Raw genomic sequence first — 16,814 nt, forward strand, 5'->3', positions numbered from 1 at the left:
CTCTGTAGTGTAGTGTAATCACAAAGAGAGCATCTCTGTGTTTACACTCTAAGTGACCGCGTCAGGCTGCCCCCACTCCAAGGGCTGAGGCGGCATTTCTACTTGTAAGCCCTGAGCTCAACACAACTCATCTCCCAATCTCTGACACACACACACACACACATGCCAACAACAACAACACACACAGTCCCATGCAAACACACACACACACATACTGTAAATACACACAAAACGGCTAGAACAGTACATAATCCTCAAAACACACACACACACACAAAGGTACATGACAGATACATGACACAAACACACACAACACACAATACACACACACACTCCCTAACTGCGGACCTGCTTGTGTCAGCTGGGGCGGTCATCTGATGACGTGAAGGTTGTGTGACACACGAAAGGTCACTGGGGAGGACATTTGTGTCAGCGAACAGCCCTCACTCCCTCCGTCTCTCCACTCTCTTCCCTTCATTAACTCAAGTCACAACATGCACAGAAGCTTCCCATACCGCCACCAGCTCATAGCCCATATGCATGACTAACGCAAACAACTGGAAATTCGCTACGCTCCAACCTTGTGTGTGCGCTATAGTTCTATATGCTGACATGGTACAGGATTTGGTAGTCTGACCTAAAAGTTAGTGGTTCTGTATATAAAGTGGCTTGTTTTTGAAAAATTAGATGTTTTCAATTTATTTTTATATATTTAAAATGATATAGTATTACATATAAATCTATGCTTCATATATTGTTAGGAAGACTAATGTTCTATTGTACAGCTAACAGTGCTGAGTGACTTGTACAGTATTTACTGCTGGTTTGAAAGTACCCTTGCCCACAAAGAGTATTTACTCTTACACTAATGGCAGTACACAAGTACACAGAGGGTATTTCCTGTTGCACTGAGGGTAGGACACAGAGTATTTATGGCTGTGTGGAGCCGGGTCTATAGGGAATAGTGTGCACAGTGCAGCCCTGTGCTGCAGACTGACTCCCAGGGTCCCGGATCCCTCCCAGTGTTCAGGTCACCGCGGGAACAAAGCAAACTTTATCAGAACACTGCAATCCCACATTCCGAGGATTCTTAGCACTTGGCAACCGTATAGCACACAGTAAGGCAGGGGAAAGGGAGGGGGAAAGAGAGAGAGGGAGAGAGAGAGTGGAGGGAGGGAAAGAAAGAGGGAGATTGAGAAAGCAAAAGAGCAGGCTGCTTCAGACAAGCGACCCACTGCCTACTCCACTAACTCTCTCTCTCTTTTCCTCTCTCCCTCCTTTTCTCTCGTGGTCTGATTGCTGCCATTAAAGCCCAAAGCACTGTTAACAGATAGTAAAGAGGCCTAGCGGGGTAGGATTTCACAGTGAGGGATTCATGACCAGAAGCTGGTGGGAATCCCCCCCAACCAAACATCCACCCACTCCTCCTGCTCCAACCCCTCCCTATTTTACACTTACCCTCTCTCCTCCCCTCTGCACTCCTTTCTCTCTCTCTCTCTCTCTCTCTCTCTCTTTTTTCTCTCTTTCTCTTTCCTTTCCTCAGACAGAGTTCTGGAGTTGTAACAATCGATGTAAGCTAGCACAGAGAGGCTAGCCCTTGACCATCCAGGCTGGGAGATGAGAAGGGAGGGAAGGACGGACTGTCCTCGGCTAGGCACAGCGGATCTTTTCACTGGTCACAAATAGCCCCTGAAACCACAGCCAGGCAGAGACAGATCACCCCCCCCACGCACCTCCCCCCTCCCTCTCGTTTTCTTTGTTCCTTTGGGTGCATCTTCACTCCGTATTTCCTTACCTCTCTTTTGTCTCCCTCCTCCTCCCTCCTCCTCCCTCTCTCTCCCTCTCTCCCTCTCTCCCTCTCTCTCTCTCTCTCTCTCTCTCCACTTTTTTCTCCCTCCTCTGCCTCTCGTCGTGCAGATATCAAACAGATGCTGGTGTCTGGCCAGAGGAGAGTGAGAGGAGTGGGAGAGGGAGCTCTGACAGCAGAGTAACCCAGATGGCTGGTGTTTTCTTTCCCCTGCCAGCGCTGCAGGTTTAACTTCTCCTGGGCTCAGGTGCATGGGGGCCGACTCAGCTGAGCTTCCACTGCTTTGGCTGTGTTCACACGAAAACACCATGCACCAACAGACTTGTGTGAATGTGTGTGTGCATGTGTGTGTGAGAGAGGATGCATATGTGTATGATTGTTTCATTGTAGTATGCGAAGGGGTGTGTGCGTATATATACTGTATGTGTGTGTATGTGTGTGTGTGTATCAAGCACCCCTCCTTCCCCCACCTCTCCGATCACTGGGCTTCCTCATCATCAAAGCATTCTTCCTCAAATCAGACCTGAGCCCCATCTCTCGTGACGCCAGATTCTGCCCACACACACACACACACACCAAAAAATCCCACTGTTTTTTTAGGCAGAGGAGAGAAAAATGAAAAATCAAGCGCACAGTGCCGGCGTAGAGCCGGTGCCCTGCACAACCCTTCTGCTGTACCCTTTTATCTCCGCATCTGCGCTAACAGCCTAGGCCTGGGCAGGACAAGAACTTTAGATTGGCGCAGGCCTCCTTTTGATGGTGTTAGCGAGAGAGGGAACGACCTTGATTTCACCTGGTCGAGCGAGGGGAACGGGCCGACGTGGCTGCCATGGGGCAAACAAACAAGGCCAGAGCGAGGGGAGAAATACGTGCGGGGGTTAGCGGCCTTTGTTTATGTGGACGATCATATGTGAACACTGAGGGTCAGCTTTGCCTAAAAAAATACCCCTCCTCCTCCAAAGCCCGTCTCCTCTGACCGTCTGCCTGGCCACCCTCAGTCCTCTTTGCCCTTGCTGACTGTGCATTCAGCATGTGCCCTTGTGCTGTAGTACTGCAACAAATGGAACAGGGCAAAAAAGAGTGCAAAAAAGATTTAAATAAGAAGAATATTCCTTCAAATGAGTAATGAGTTTTTTTACATATACATATATATAACGTTCTATTTGGGTCCCAATCTACTTCCTCTGCATTAAGATAACATATGGAATGTTAAAAAGGAAGTCTTGTGGGGCCAACTATGATGCTGATAATGGAACTCTCTTGAAAGGGTCTATATATACGTTTTATTAAAAAAAAATTAAAGACAAAATATTTTGGGGGCTAGACGTCTACCCAAGAGCAGTGTTATTTTGGTGTGATCCAGTGAGAAGCTCCATGTCTAAGCAGTCACATGCATTTCCACCCTCTATCTGATCAGCCACATCCCCAACCCCCAGGACGTGTGTGAAAGGAGAAAAAAAAACTTTTCCATTAAGTCTCTATATCCCTCCCTCCCTCCACCCCTCCCCTCTCTCTTTCTTTCCCTTTTTTCCAAGAATCTTGCAGGACCCTGGAGAGGCCATCAGGAGAGAAACAGGCCCATTGACCTTGGGAGGGGTCACCCTGCGCTCCTGCCCAGCCGGCGGATAAACACGGCGGCTCCATTCCGAGCACGATCCCGCAGGTAACAGAACCAGCCAGCTGTAGCGCTGTGCTACACTGATTAACCACACAGACTATCAAAGGTCGCCTAGAGGTCGAAGCCCTGCCAGATACACACATACAGCATGTCCCCTGTTAACACTACTGGGCAATTATTTATCCAACAATCTGTGAAAGTGAGTACAGGCCGTGGTATACAGTAATATGGCAAAGATAATGTGTAAACACAACTACTAAGGCTAGAGAGAGTTGGGAGTCATGTACTGGCCTTACGTCCAAGATAAGAGGAAGGACTGCTGCAATACAAACTTTCCTAACTTGCAGTTACCTCAGTCAATCATGGATAACATGCTGAAGAATAACCCATTTCTTTAAAATAATATTTTATTTTTCACTACACATTTGACCACCAGCTCGGCTGCATTTATTTAGGCTTAAGTGAGGATAATGTTAGCAATGATTCTTTTAAGTTTGTCTTTTGTGGGAAAAGCCACACGTGCACATTAAGAGATAAGAGAGGCCTAATGGATGCTTTTAGGAGATCAGAATATTAAAAAGAAATCTTAACAGATTGTTGACTTCCGTCCATGTTTAAAGAAACTGTCTAAAAATGAAAGAATGTTACTAAACACTTTTGTTTAATCTGTTAAGATGTGAATTACTTCTTTCACATGTTCGAGGAAAGTTTCTGAGTGCTTCCTAAGTATTCATAGCTTTCATAGTAATCACTGTTGCGTGAAATTAAGAGTCAAATGATTAGTTTCTACTAATGTATACAGGAAAACTCATAAATAACCATATGAGTCACTCCGGTTTATTTTAGCCAATGTCAACTTTGACGAGGCTATAGCCATTTCCTGAACAAGCTACATTACATGTGTGAAAGCAAGGCAGTCTTTGACAGATTCAATACCAATGCGAGTCTCTGAAGACCCACTAGTTTTTTTTCAAGATCGGAACAATACAGTATAACTTACAGTCGATGGCTTTGTAGCTGTTTTTTTGCCAGTTATAGCTTAGGCTACTGATAAACGCGAACATTGCCTACTCACCAAATGTACTGCAAGCTCCCAGCTGTTGCTTTCGTGGACGAACTTTTTAGAAAACTGTCAGAAACTTCAGCGGAGTCTGTGACTGCGTTCACCACCTCTTTCTGACATTGCTAGCCTACGTTAGCAGAAGAACTCAAACATCAGGAAGGATTATGGTTTCTCGCTTTCATTTGCCTCAGATAGTCTGCAAAAAACAGATGTTATCTTCTGCTCGAACAAAATCGCCATGTTCTTTGTCTTTTTTTTATAGTTAGCCTATTATTTTACCGTGTCTTCAACTTCAGCCGGTAAAAGGCGCTTCACTGCCTTTTTGAGGACGCTCCATTACAGGGTGCAAAAGCACAACGAGACAACTTGAACTCTTGCAAGTGTGTAATTACGTAATGCTGTAAATCTAAAAAGCCTTGAAAGATGGCAACTGAGACGAAAAGGGTGGGGGCTGCTGCACTCCTTCCTCGTCTGACTGTACCGTAGCTGTCACCCGTACTGGGCAGTATGTCAGTGCCGAGTTTTTCTAAGTAGATTCCACCGTTTCGGCCGGCCCCTTTTCTGTCAGCGATGCGGAAAACTGACCAATGAGAGACATAAGCGTTCGCAGCAATGAAGGGCATTCGTTTTCTGTCGCTTCAGCGCACACATCGTTTGCCCTCATGACCTTTGCGCTGTTCAGTCTTAAAAACGATGTCAAGCATTCTTTCCAATAAGCGACTTATTCCTCTCACACGTGTTAAAAAGTCCCCGTTTTAATGTTTGGACCCACCGACAAGGTTTAATAAGTCACACGCCATTTGACGCTAATACTAATGTGATTCGGGACAAATACAGGTCTAACATGCATTTTTGCGATTTCACGTTTAGCCTGGGCTACATTATGTTTTGGTTGTAGCCTATGTTAAATAATATTTTAATCTCATTATGTCTTTCTTCCAGTCTGCAACTAGCCAATAATATTTGTTGTTTTTCTGCTAATAACTATTTACCAACCCCCTTTCAGGAGCTCTGATAGCCCACTTCTAAAGAACTTCATGGCAACATGTAGTTAATGTTTATATATATATATATATAATATATATAATTTCTTTCACAGCATTAAACGTCATTGGAAGATATACTTAATTATACTGATAGCTTAATAGCTTCCTGAAGGGGTTTACAAAGACCTCCTTATGAGAGGGTCTTAATGCACTGTTTTGGATTTTGGGTTCAGCAAAACATTTGTTATGATGCATTTATACAAAGGTTTTCTCGTCAGAACAGCATGCATTAGCAAGGTGTAAGCTATAGCTAGGCTACTATGACTCAAATGTCCTTGACTCTTTAGCTTAGTGGAGCAGGTTAGCTCTACTGTCTCTTTAAAAAAAAGAGAGAAGTAGGTGACCTACCCCCATCATCAGTGCAATATTTTGCACACAAATGCACCAGCTGGCTTGGAAAAAAACACGCACAAACACAGAGACGACAGACAGGTTCTCTGTGGTGGCAGGTGTCTGCAATAAGCCAACAGGCACAGTGCAAATGCATACAGTATACACAAACACATACACACACACTATCTCACACACATACATCACAAAGCATGGGTCTGCTGGATGCCATGTGTGTGTGTGTGTGTGTGTGTGTGTGTGTGCATTTGTTGACACTATAAGCAGCCTCTGGCAACACATCTGCACAGTGCCTTTCCGTCACGTGACAGGTCTCACCTCCAATCATGGGAGAGGATCTCAACCCTGCGCCCATGCAGTTCTTGAGTCCCCAGTCAGCTCTTTTAACCCCCAGCAGCCCTCACAGACACAAAGGTGGAATCAATGGCAGATAAAAAACTGCAAGGTGTCACAGAGTATTTAGGAAAGAAACAAAAGCACATTCATCACGTCGAGATTTCTCACAGTCAATGTGTCATTTACTTTCCTGAATGTCGAGCAACCTTTGTTAAAGTTGACTAATTTGTGGACGCTAATATATTTGGCACATTGTGCCATTTCCTTAATTGCCTTGTTCTCTGCATAGTCAACATGTAACACCTGAATGGGTTCGTTAGGGCTCTAAGATTTTCTCATCAAATGTTCTCAGTCAAAAAAATTAAAAAAAACTTTTTTTACTTTAAGGAACAGAAAAACGAACGAATATCCTTTTCATTTTTACATACTTGTGAAAGTATAAGTCAAATATATATTCACAGTTGAGTTTTATTTGTGAGGTAAGTCCACAGAGTCAGTGAATATGGACACAACAAATTAGTTTCCATGAAATAATGTTCCCAGTCATACCACTTATTACAACCCGAAAACAGAAAAAGTTGGTAACATTGTGTAAAATGTGAATAAAAACAGATTGTAATAATCTGCAACTTTCTTAAACTCATATTTAGTTGCAAAAAGGACACAGACAACATATCAAATGTTGAAAATGACAAATTTTACTATTTCATGGAAAATATAGTTAATTTCGAATTTGATACCAGCAACATTTCAAAAAAAGTTGGGACGGGGCTAACAAAATGCTGGAAAAGTTGTGTAATGATAAATAAAACAAAAGGAAGAATATTTCACAACTAATTAAGGTAACTGGCAACACGATTGGGTATGAAAAAAAGCATCCCAGAGAGGCCGGATCTCTTAGAAGTAAAGCTGTTGGGGTATTTATCACTCTGTGTAAACCTGTGTGCACAAATGATGAAACAATGTAATTTTAATGTTTCTTAAGATGCAATTGTGAAGTATTTGGGCAGTTCATCATCTACAGGACATAATATCATTAGAACATTCAGAGAATCCAGAGAAATCTTTGCAAACAAGGGAAAGAGCTGAAAAACAAATTGGATGGCTGTGGTCTTTTGGACCTCAGATGGCACTGCATCAACACCAGACCTGTTTCCAGACCTGTCATTATTGGGGCTCAGGAAAACCTCTGATAACCATTGGTTATGTGCACAGTTTGATACTCAATTCAAAAACTACAGCCAAAATTGTAACAGTCAAAACAGCCAACATTGTATTGAGACATGATACAGACAATTCCACTATCTTATCTGGGCCTAAAATGGACTGAGGTAACATAGAAAAAGGTCCTGTGTTTAGACCAATCAAAATTTGCCATTCTTTTTGAAAATCATGGACTCATCTGGGCTAAAGAGGAGAGGGCCTATCTAAGTATACAACCTATCAAACTTGTTTTAGTGTTCAGTTCAAAACCCAACATCTATGATGGTGTGGAGGAGCATTAGTGCCTACAGCATGGGCATCTTGCACATTTGGCAAAGCACAATCAATTCTGAATGATGTATACAGGTTTTGAGCAACATATACTCCCATCCAGGCAATGTATGTTCCAGGGAAGACCTTGAATATTTCAGGAAAACAATACCAAAATGAATTCTGCAAATATTTAAGTAGTATTTCTCCATAGATGATGAGTCCAGGTGCTAAAATGGCCTGTCTGCAGTCCAGATTTGTTAAATTAGGTGCATAATGGAATGAAAAACATGACTTAGAATACCCCATACTGTTGAGCAGCTGAAATCCTATATCGGGGAGTAATGGGACAACATTTCACTCTCAAAACTCTAGCAACTGGTCTCCTCAGTTCCTAAACATTTACAGAATTTTGTTTATTGAAGAGTTGAAGCAGCACAGTGCTAAACATGCTCCCGTCCCAACTTTTTTTGAAACATGTTACTGGCATCAAATTCAAAATTAACATATATTTTCCATGAAATAGTCCAAATTTTCATTTTCAACATTTGAGATATTGTCTATTTCCTTTTTGCTGATAAATATTGGTTTACGAGACTTTGTTTTGGGGTTGTAGATTGTTTTTATGAGTGTGTCAAACAAACACTACACTGGCTCTAATACTGCTTGTCTGGCTTCTGCATGGCAGTGTATGTAGTAGGCCTACATACAATGCAGTCATATACAAGTCATACAGTACTGGATATCATAAAATACTTTATGTAATGTCACCAAGCAGCATATGGCTGGAACAAGATGTGTAACGGCTCCCACACACAGCTGCGTTCCGTTAACGCATGCCAGTGGGTGTTCCGACGGTAGCTATGCAAATGACTTGAAGTATAACTGTAATTTGATTGGCTGGTGCCGTCTGTTGTTGTCCGGCGGTGCAGCAAAAGTTGAACTTCTCGACGCGAACGACGGGAGCAACGCGACGCAACGGACCCACAATTCAGTTGACATAAGACGGATGACGTAAGCCCATGTAAAATGGATGGGATGCGTCTCCAGTACTGCACCGCATGCAACTGTGTGTGGGAGCCATTACGGCCCTGGAGGTGTTCCTGTTTCAAGAATTTCGACTGCCTGCAACTCAATTTCTTCCAAATTGTATTAGAATTTTTCTTAACTGATTAAGGTCTAGGCCAGTGTTTCTCAAAGTGTGGTCCGCAAGCTATCCCAAGTGGTCTGCAAGCAGACGTGGTAAAATATAATATAGATGAGTTTTTTGCAATATTCAACCAACTTGTATGTAAATCCAAACAGTTCTGCAACACTGCCTATGTAAGCTACGCCAGTTTAAATCATATGAATCCTCTGACACAATAAGCAAGGTGCAAAGACAATAAGCAAAGTGGTTCAGTGAGTAGGCCTACTGTGTAATATACTGTTGAAGTAGGCCTACTGTTTTTTTTTTTTAGATTGGTGGTCTGTGAAGTTTTTTTTATTGGTTAAGTGGTCCTTGGTCTGAAAAAGTTTGAGAAACACTGGTCTAGGCAGATCACGATTGCATTTAATTTTAGACACTGTCAGTGCATCATTTTTCGAACCAACATACTGTAGGGACAACAGAATACGTGTTTCAAGATGGCTCGCACGCTGATTCGGTGAAGTGTTCTCCGATGTAGAGGCCGTAGTGGAGCTGTTCGTTCTGCACTGCCGCCCATGCCATTTGTAGGCTGCTGAAGCGTGCGGCCCAGTTGCCCTTGGGGTCAACGGTCACCACCCCGCCCAAACCCTGCACCCGCTCCTTCATGTAGGCCAGGCCCAGGTCCGACGCCTCCTCTGCTGACTTCCCTGAGAGAGCAGAACCACAAAGATCCTGGGCGTTACATTTGCATTTATTCATTTAGCACATTTAGCGCTTTTTTTATCCAAAGCGACTTTACATGTCAATTATATTACAAGGGCTGACATTACAACTTGGGGTTAAGTGCCGTGTTAGAGCAGTAAACAAATAAACACAAACATAATGAACATAAATGCACATATTTCAATATGTTATTACAGGACTTTGGATTTGGGATATTTTTAGATATGCTCCATCCCTTGGCACTTAATACTTAAGAGTCCCTATCTATCTCCTAGTCCTAGTCTCCTGCCTATCTATTGTGTCTCTGTATATCTACCCTGCACGACTGCTCATAATCTGGTTACGGTAAATCCAGACTTGATACACATTCAGTAAATGCAAATCACAAGCACCTTATCCCACAATAAATAACCACATTTTCTTCTTGAATTTCAATTCCCCTCAAGTCCAAATTATTTCCAACTCCAAACATATTCCTCCATTTCACCCTCTGCCCTTATCACTGCAGTGTGTGAAATCTGACCAAATATGACTTGTGTTTGGTCAGATTTCACCCAGTGTGCAGTAAAAGGCCCAGGGTTGAAGCAGGCACCCTGTGATCACAGACCTCTGTGACTTTGATCAAGCCCCCAACGCACGCTCTGACGTCACTGGCCCGTGCACCTGCTGCTCAGCTCATCGCTGGGTCGCTATTTATGTGCTAATGACCGCTGCTGGTTAGCGTCGGCGCCGCCACCGCCACGTAGCTTTTGAGCCCGCTGGCGGAAAAGCTGCTTGACCTGAATATGGCCGACGCTAGAGGTCTGCACTCCCGCGGTAGACCCGCGGGTACCGACGCAAAAGAGTGCGGCGCGGGACAACTTTTGAAAGCTCTTTGCGGGAGCGGGAGGGATGAGAGAGATGCGTTCGCGGGTGCGGGACAAACCGATGATTCACTGCACTCCCGCAAATTAAATATGTGCTTAAAATTAAATATGGAAATGATTAAAGTAGTGTTCATAACTATAGTTCAGCCGGATGTTCTGTTAGGCAGCATTAAAAAACGGGGTTTAAGCATAAACGAATGGCAGGCCTATAGCCTATATTATCATTTACGTGGGTTCAATTTGTTCCAGCTGCTCATTGTCAAAACTCGAAATCGAAAGCATGACAGAGGAGGGCACCAGACTAGGCCTACTTCAGTTGTTAACCTACATTCAGAACCAAGAAACTTTCTCTTTCTCAGGTGTGTGTGCTCCTTTCGTGAGACAAAAAGAAAAACTGAATAGGCTATCCCTCCTGCATGCGGGCGGGAGCGGGACATCATGTTACAGATGCGGGCGGGAGCGGGACTAAAAATTACACATTAATGCGGAAGCGGGACAGAATATTGCCGGAGCGGGCGGGCGTGGGACTGAAAAATCAGTCCCGCGCAGACCTCTAGCCGACGCCGACCTCGGAGCGGTTCAGCAGAGGAGGAAACACTGGGCCGACAAGACAAGGCAAAATCCCTAGACATCCTGCCAAACACTATAAAACTTGACAATAGCTTCACAGGATGCGTAATGCATTTCATGAAGTTGATGTTTTGTGCACACTCACACACACACTCCAGAAGTAGTACAACACTATAGGAAGGAATTCATATGCAGCATAATGTCTAAATGGTGTTCCTGTCCGTAAAAAAAAATGCAAGGAATATCCGCTTTTTTAATTTTTTTAATTTTAACTCCCCTTTTCTTCTGTTTATTAGAGTTTACACCATAAGTAACGTTTCGATCCTCAGCTCTTCATCAGAGCTGTGAATTCACAGACCATCCGTCCGTCAATTATTAACTCCTTCTCCATGCAAAGCATCGGAAGTGACCTGAAGGTGACCGCCAGGTTAGAGAACAGCAAATCCCACATCACAGATAAACTAGTGTTGACTTGGCACCAGCTACACAGGAAGTGGTTTGGCTTTGACACACTACAGTATGTGTTGCTGCAAGTCACAAAACGTTTTGCAGCTTGCTGGAGTCTGTAGACTGACTAGCGCCTGGCCTTACTGTCCCCTTGCTGAGAAGACTGTCCACATAACACTGACCCACAATGCCTGGCCACCTTGATCCAGGCAAGTGCTTTAGCTTTAGCTTTAGCGGAACAGAAGGAAAACTGTGTTTACACAAACACAACAAGCATGAGGGGGAAGAGCAAGGAGGTCAGACTGACTTTCAGATAGAGCTCAGCAAGACCTTTCGCTTTGTCACCACAGACCTCAGAAGCTTTTAGTGCTCGTGTGTGTACTGTATGTTTGACATGCAGGCAACAGTGACAAACGCAGAAGTTGCTATAATTCGGGTAGTGATGACTGCTGCAAATCTTTTGACTAGGAAATGATGACACACAATGATTATATATACTTCAATATAATATATTATAAACTCACATGCTGGGTACATTTCTGATACTTAAAATTCTAGTTGCAACAATCAGTCTTACTCTTGAGACTGACAGAAATCTAAACTGTACTGTGAGGCCAGATGCCTGTACCTTGCTCCATGTGGAAGAGAATAAGCCTGGAGAGAACGACTTTCATGATGGCTTCCCCGTGGCCTGTCGGAGAGACCGCTCCCACCTTGTTATCGGCGTAGCCTCCACATCCTGTAACAAAGACAGCAGAGATCCCAGCTGTGATAAGGCGCAAGACGGAAGTGCTGTGAGGCGTCATTCTGTTTCTCTGCCACAAGAGGGCAGCCTTTCACTAAGGATCGCTAACAGTGGTTTGGCAGCCACTGAGCACGTCAGCTAAGGTTTAAGTAATGGCCTTGTCTGAAATGGGTTGTTGTGGTCAGAATGTAATGATGCTGCAGATATCTGAGAGAGAGAAAGAGAGAGATAGAGAGAGAGAGAGTTCACTTGGGCTGGGAGCTGGAGGCAGGAGAGGAGTGGCTAAAAAAAGCTTTCTTGTGTAATAAAGTGAGTCAGAGGAAGTAAATGAATGCAAAAGCGGCGCCCTTCAGAGTGTGAGCCCAATGAGTCGGTCAAAGCCTGCGTGCATCTGTGCATACATGCATGTGGGAGTGTGTGTGTGTGTGTGCCTATGCATCCATGATGTGTATGCCTGTGTGGGAGTGTTTCAACGTGTGGGTGTGTTCAAGCATAAATGTACCCATGTGTATGTGTGAATGAGTGAGTGAGTGACTGTGTGTGTGTATGCATCCATCTCTGAATTTGCATGTGTGCAGTGAGTGTGTGATTTTGTGTGTGTGTGTGTGTGTGTGTGTGTGTGTGTGTATCAACACATTCCCGTATTAATGTAATGTTAATGTATTCATGTATACATGTGTGCATGCGTGTATGTATGTACAGTATGTATGACTGTCTCTGTGTGTCTGTGTGCAGACGCCTTCCTGTGAATTCACCTCCTCTTCATATACTGGGACACACAGCAAACTAGTGTCCTGATTGGCAGGTGGAGTTGACCAGGCTAATCATTAACCCAGCAGGTAATGATCCCCTGCTACTCGCTGAACATTTCACACATTCCTCCACATAAATGGGGGTCAAAGTTCACCGTGCCTTTACCATTAACCTGCGCATACTTTTCGCCCATTTAATTAAAACCCATTCTTCATGCTGAATCCAACCCTAACACATTTAACCCGGCTTCTCTTTTGTCCTGCACAGTTAGCAATGGAGTCGACCAGCACCTCTCTGCTGCTGTGCAGGCCTATTGCCCTCATGCACTAGTCTGTTAAAGTCAATCCTGGTTAAGGGTGAAAGTTATCGAATCAGTGGATCATTGCGCTGTGCCCATGTTCACCACTGAGAAACCTTTGGCCCGGGATTTCACACTGTTCATGTTGTCATTAACAGAGATGGTTTGTGCATTTAGTAACTGATCCATAGACACACACACACATGATCCCGAGTGTTACGAAACAACCATTCAATGTCAGGAGGTATATCAAAGACATTCACATCACAAAACCACTGCTATCCATCTATCAAACATAGCAATGTCACACAGGACACAGCATGGGCTACAGGCTGGAAAGGAAAATAATGTATTGCAATACATCTGGTTGCAGCTTTCAGATTGTGCCTCACTGGCCAGGCAAAGGTGAGAACAGGAATGTGGTCCAGCTCTGATCTGATCTCTATACATCAGCTCACACTGAGAGCCTGTGTGTTAGAGGCCCACTCCGTCATGTCCAGCTGCTGAGTCATCTGCCCCCCCCACACACACACACAGTCTCTCTCTCTCTCTCTCTCTCTCTCTCTCTCTCTCTCTCTCTCTCTCTCTCTCTCTCTCTCTCTCTCTCTCTCTCTCTCTCTCTCTCTCTCTGAGTGCACTGATAAGAGTGACTCCTGATGGGTTCAGAGTGGACGGCAGAGCTTGGAGTTCTTTCAAATATGAATGGCCTGTTTCATAGGCTCACACTCACGGGAATCATATGAGTCAATGTATTTACATTAGAATAGCTCACCTAAAGAAATAAAGGGAACACGTGTGGCCACATGCAGTATGGGATACATGTTTTGTGAGACATATTAGTGCAATCAGTACAAATTCAACAACAATTCTAATATATAATGTCTAATATATATTATTTTTGTAGAACTATTTATAATTTACATACTAACACAACATGTTACATAATGATGGCTCACCTATGCATGGTGTGTCTCCGACACGACCCTCCATCTTATTGATCATGCCCCCCGTGGAGGTGGCACAGGCGATGTTGCCTTCAGCGTCCACGGCAACCGCACCCACTGTACCCATCTTACCCCTGAGACACTCACACACACACACACACACACCCTTATTAATATGGTACAAATGGCGGCTCAAGATATCTTTTTAAAAGGACCTATTTCTGATCACGCTCAAAGTTAAATTGAACTAAAGTATTTTGTGGGGAATTTCAAACAAACAACGTGGCAACACTTGTACTCCCTGCCTTCAGTAAGCAGTGAAGTTAGTGAAGTAACTTGTGAAAAGCTACAGCCCTCACATTTGACACTCCACTGGGTTGGCATCTGGTGCCAGGTTCTTCTTCCAGCGCATCCTGGCATAGTCTGTGATGAGAGACTCCTCTGGCACCTCGGGGATGCCCATAGCCCTGGCAAACTGCAATGCCCCTTCAGCTGTCAGACACAGGTGGTTGGTCTAAAGACAAGAGGACCACAGACAGAGTGCGAGTGAAGGAGCCCATTGAGTTCCTGCAGAGAGGCCACACCACAACTCCCATAAACACAGCATTTAACTTGAGGATTTGTTCTATAGACCCTTTCAACAATAACAACAAAAACAATGCTTGAACGTTCTATTTGGTTCCCAGTGTACTTCCTCTGCATTAAGATAACATATGGAATGTTAAAACGGAAGCCTTGTGGGGCCAACTATGATGCTGATAATGGAACTCTCTTGAAAGGGCCTATATATTTTTCTATTTTTTCTATTCTAGTTTTTTTTCTATTTCTGTTGTTTCACAGGTTTTGCTATTGGCATCATCCGGTTCTCTCAAAGGATATACATTAATTTCCCTAACTCTACGCAAAGACAGAAAAAACCCTGCTACTGTAGATGATGACAATAAAAACAGATAGAGACCGTTTAGTGTTTGTGTTACGTATCCCAACTACTCATACGTGTTCATTAAAAAAGACACCAGGAACTTCTTTACGGTAATATGAAATAAACACATCTCTAAACTGCACTTTCGACGGTAAAATCTGTGACGTTTTACGGGCCCCAATTTAAATGTCGGGGAAAGTGGATATTGTCACTCAGTGCGCAAAGTATCTTCTGCATGACCTAAAGCGATCATGTGGCATGTGGGAGGACTGAGCTGACCCACCAATGTTAATGCTTAGGATCTTGCTTATGGGCTTAAATTAGCAAACAGATTTAGCCCCGTTATTAAATTAGCTTTAGTTAGACTTTTGACTTTGACTTGTCATCGACATTACGGCTCCACGACTGTGTGGGTACTGAGACTTGCAAGAATATAAAATTGAAGCTGTGCTGCTTCTACCACCTCCCTCTTAGTCACATACAGCATGTGTGAGTGTGTGTGTTTGTTTAGGTGTTGTGTGCTTGTGTGTGTGTGTGTGTGTGTGTGTGTGTGTGTGTGTGTGTGTGTGTGTGTGTGTGTGTGTTACCTTGTCCATGACCATCCTGGCAAGCTGCACGGGGTTAGCCACCCGCCTGACGGCCGACACAGCTCCGCTGGCCAGCGTGCGTCCGTCCATGACGATGGCGTCCATCTCCACTTCACCCTTCACGTTCAGCACAGACCCCCGGCCTGCACGTCAAAGGCAAGCACCGTCATTACTCACAGTGTGTGAATGAGAGGAAAGAGAGACAGAGAGACAGAGAGAGAGAGAGGGAGAGAGAGAGAGAGAGAGACAGAGAGAGAGAGAGGGAGAGAGAGAAAGAGGGTGGGGGGCAGAAAGGGAGAGAGGCAGATGACGTGTGTTGTTACAGGAACGGGAGAATGTGTCTTCTAATGTGAACACAGTGTGTGTGTGTGTGTGTGTGTGTGTTTGTGTTTGTGTGTGTGTGTGCCTGCACAGCAGCATGCTCACCTGCGTTGTAAGAAGGGTTGTTCTCCAGCATGGTCACTGCCTCCACCACAGCGTCCATGGCACTGCCACCGGCCCTGAGGACGCTATAGCCCCCCCTGGCTGCCTCCCTCACACCTGCACAGGACACCTCAGCCCGCTCTTTAGGAATGTGCCCGGCCCCTCCATGGACCGCGATCACTGGCAACATGGCTAACGAGAGAGATGGAGACAGAGTGCTTGCCTATTAAAGTCTTGCTAATCAAATGTTGTCTCAGCTGACACTGAGCTTTCATAACCCAACCTAAAAGGATCAATAAAGTATCTATCTATCTATCTAAAAAAACTCTAATTGAGAGCTTACAGCCACATGTCTAAGGGTTCATGGGTTTATCAATATTGCATGGATTGGGAGAGATCGGCTGTAGCAAACTCCAGCCGGACAGTTGTAGCGTACTGATGGTTTCTTTATTTCTATGGAAAGTCCTGTGACCACCGTAAGAGCTACGTACAATATAATACAATAACATACAATAAGAACAACATGACATGAACATAACAGCAATATATTATAGTAAAAGGAATAAAAAGAAAGAATAGTATTAGAAACCTTGTTCCCGTTTCAGCTGAGTGCTAAGATTTATCCGTAAGAGTCCAATTCCTTAAGCTACAAAGTAGCACCGTAAGAGCTATACAATAAGCCTATAATACAATGATATGACATAAGAACAAACAAT

The 16,814-nt window shown here is 44.1% G+C and overlaps 1 protein-coding gene and 1 long non-coding RNA gene across 2 annotated transcripts in view; both read right to left on the reverse strand.

The window, feature by feature from the left end:
• The window catches only part of LOC143124234 (uncharacterized), a 15,393-nt gene extending 10,424 nt beyond the window's left edge, over nucleotides 1-4,969 (reverse strand). The window contains exon 1 of the long non-coding RNA XR_012987004.1: nucleotides 4,501-4,969. This is a non-coding gene — a long non-coding RNA (uncharacterized LOC143124234). The remainder of the gene's footprint in view (nucleotides 1-4,500) is intronic.
• Nucleotides 4,970-8,293: 3,324 nt separating this feature from the next.
• asrgl1 (asparaginase and isoaspartyl peptidase 1) lies at nucleotides 8,294-16,288 on the reverse strand. The gene is made up of 6 exons (XM_076285628.1): nucleotides 16,102-16,288; nucleotides 15,676-15,818; nucleotides 14,526-14,680; nucleotides 14,179-14,300; nucleotides 12,055-12,165; nucleotides 8,294-9,527 (listed from the first exon to the last, which is right to left on the reverse strand). The coding sequence occupies exons 1-6, from the start codon at nucleotides 16,286-16,288 to the stop codon at nucleotides 9,313-9,315; spliced, it is 933 nt and encodes a 310-aa protein (XP_076141743.1). The 3' UTR covers nucleotides 8,294-9,312.
• Nucleotides 16,289-16,814: the final 526 nt, after the last annotated feature.

This window comes from Alosa pseudoharengus, unplaced genomic scaffold, assembly GCF_046254945.1.
Source record: "Alosa pseudoharengus isolate Yale_2024_CS ecotype anadromous, Long Island Sound unplaced genomic scaffold, YU_APseudo_1.1 YU_APseudo_1.1_scf_15, whole genome shotgun sequence".
Taxonomy (NCBI): domain Eukaryota; kingdom Metazoa; phylum Chordata; class Actinopteri; order Clupeiformes; family Clupeidae; genus Alosa; species Alosa pseudoharengus.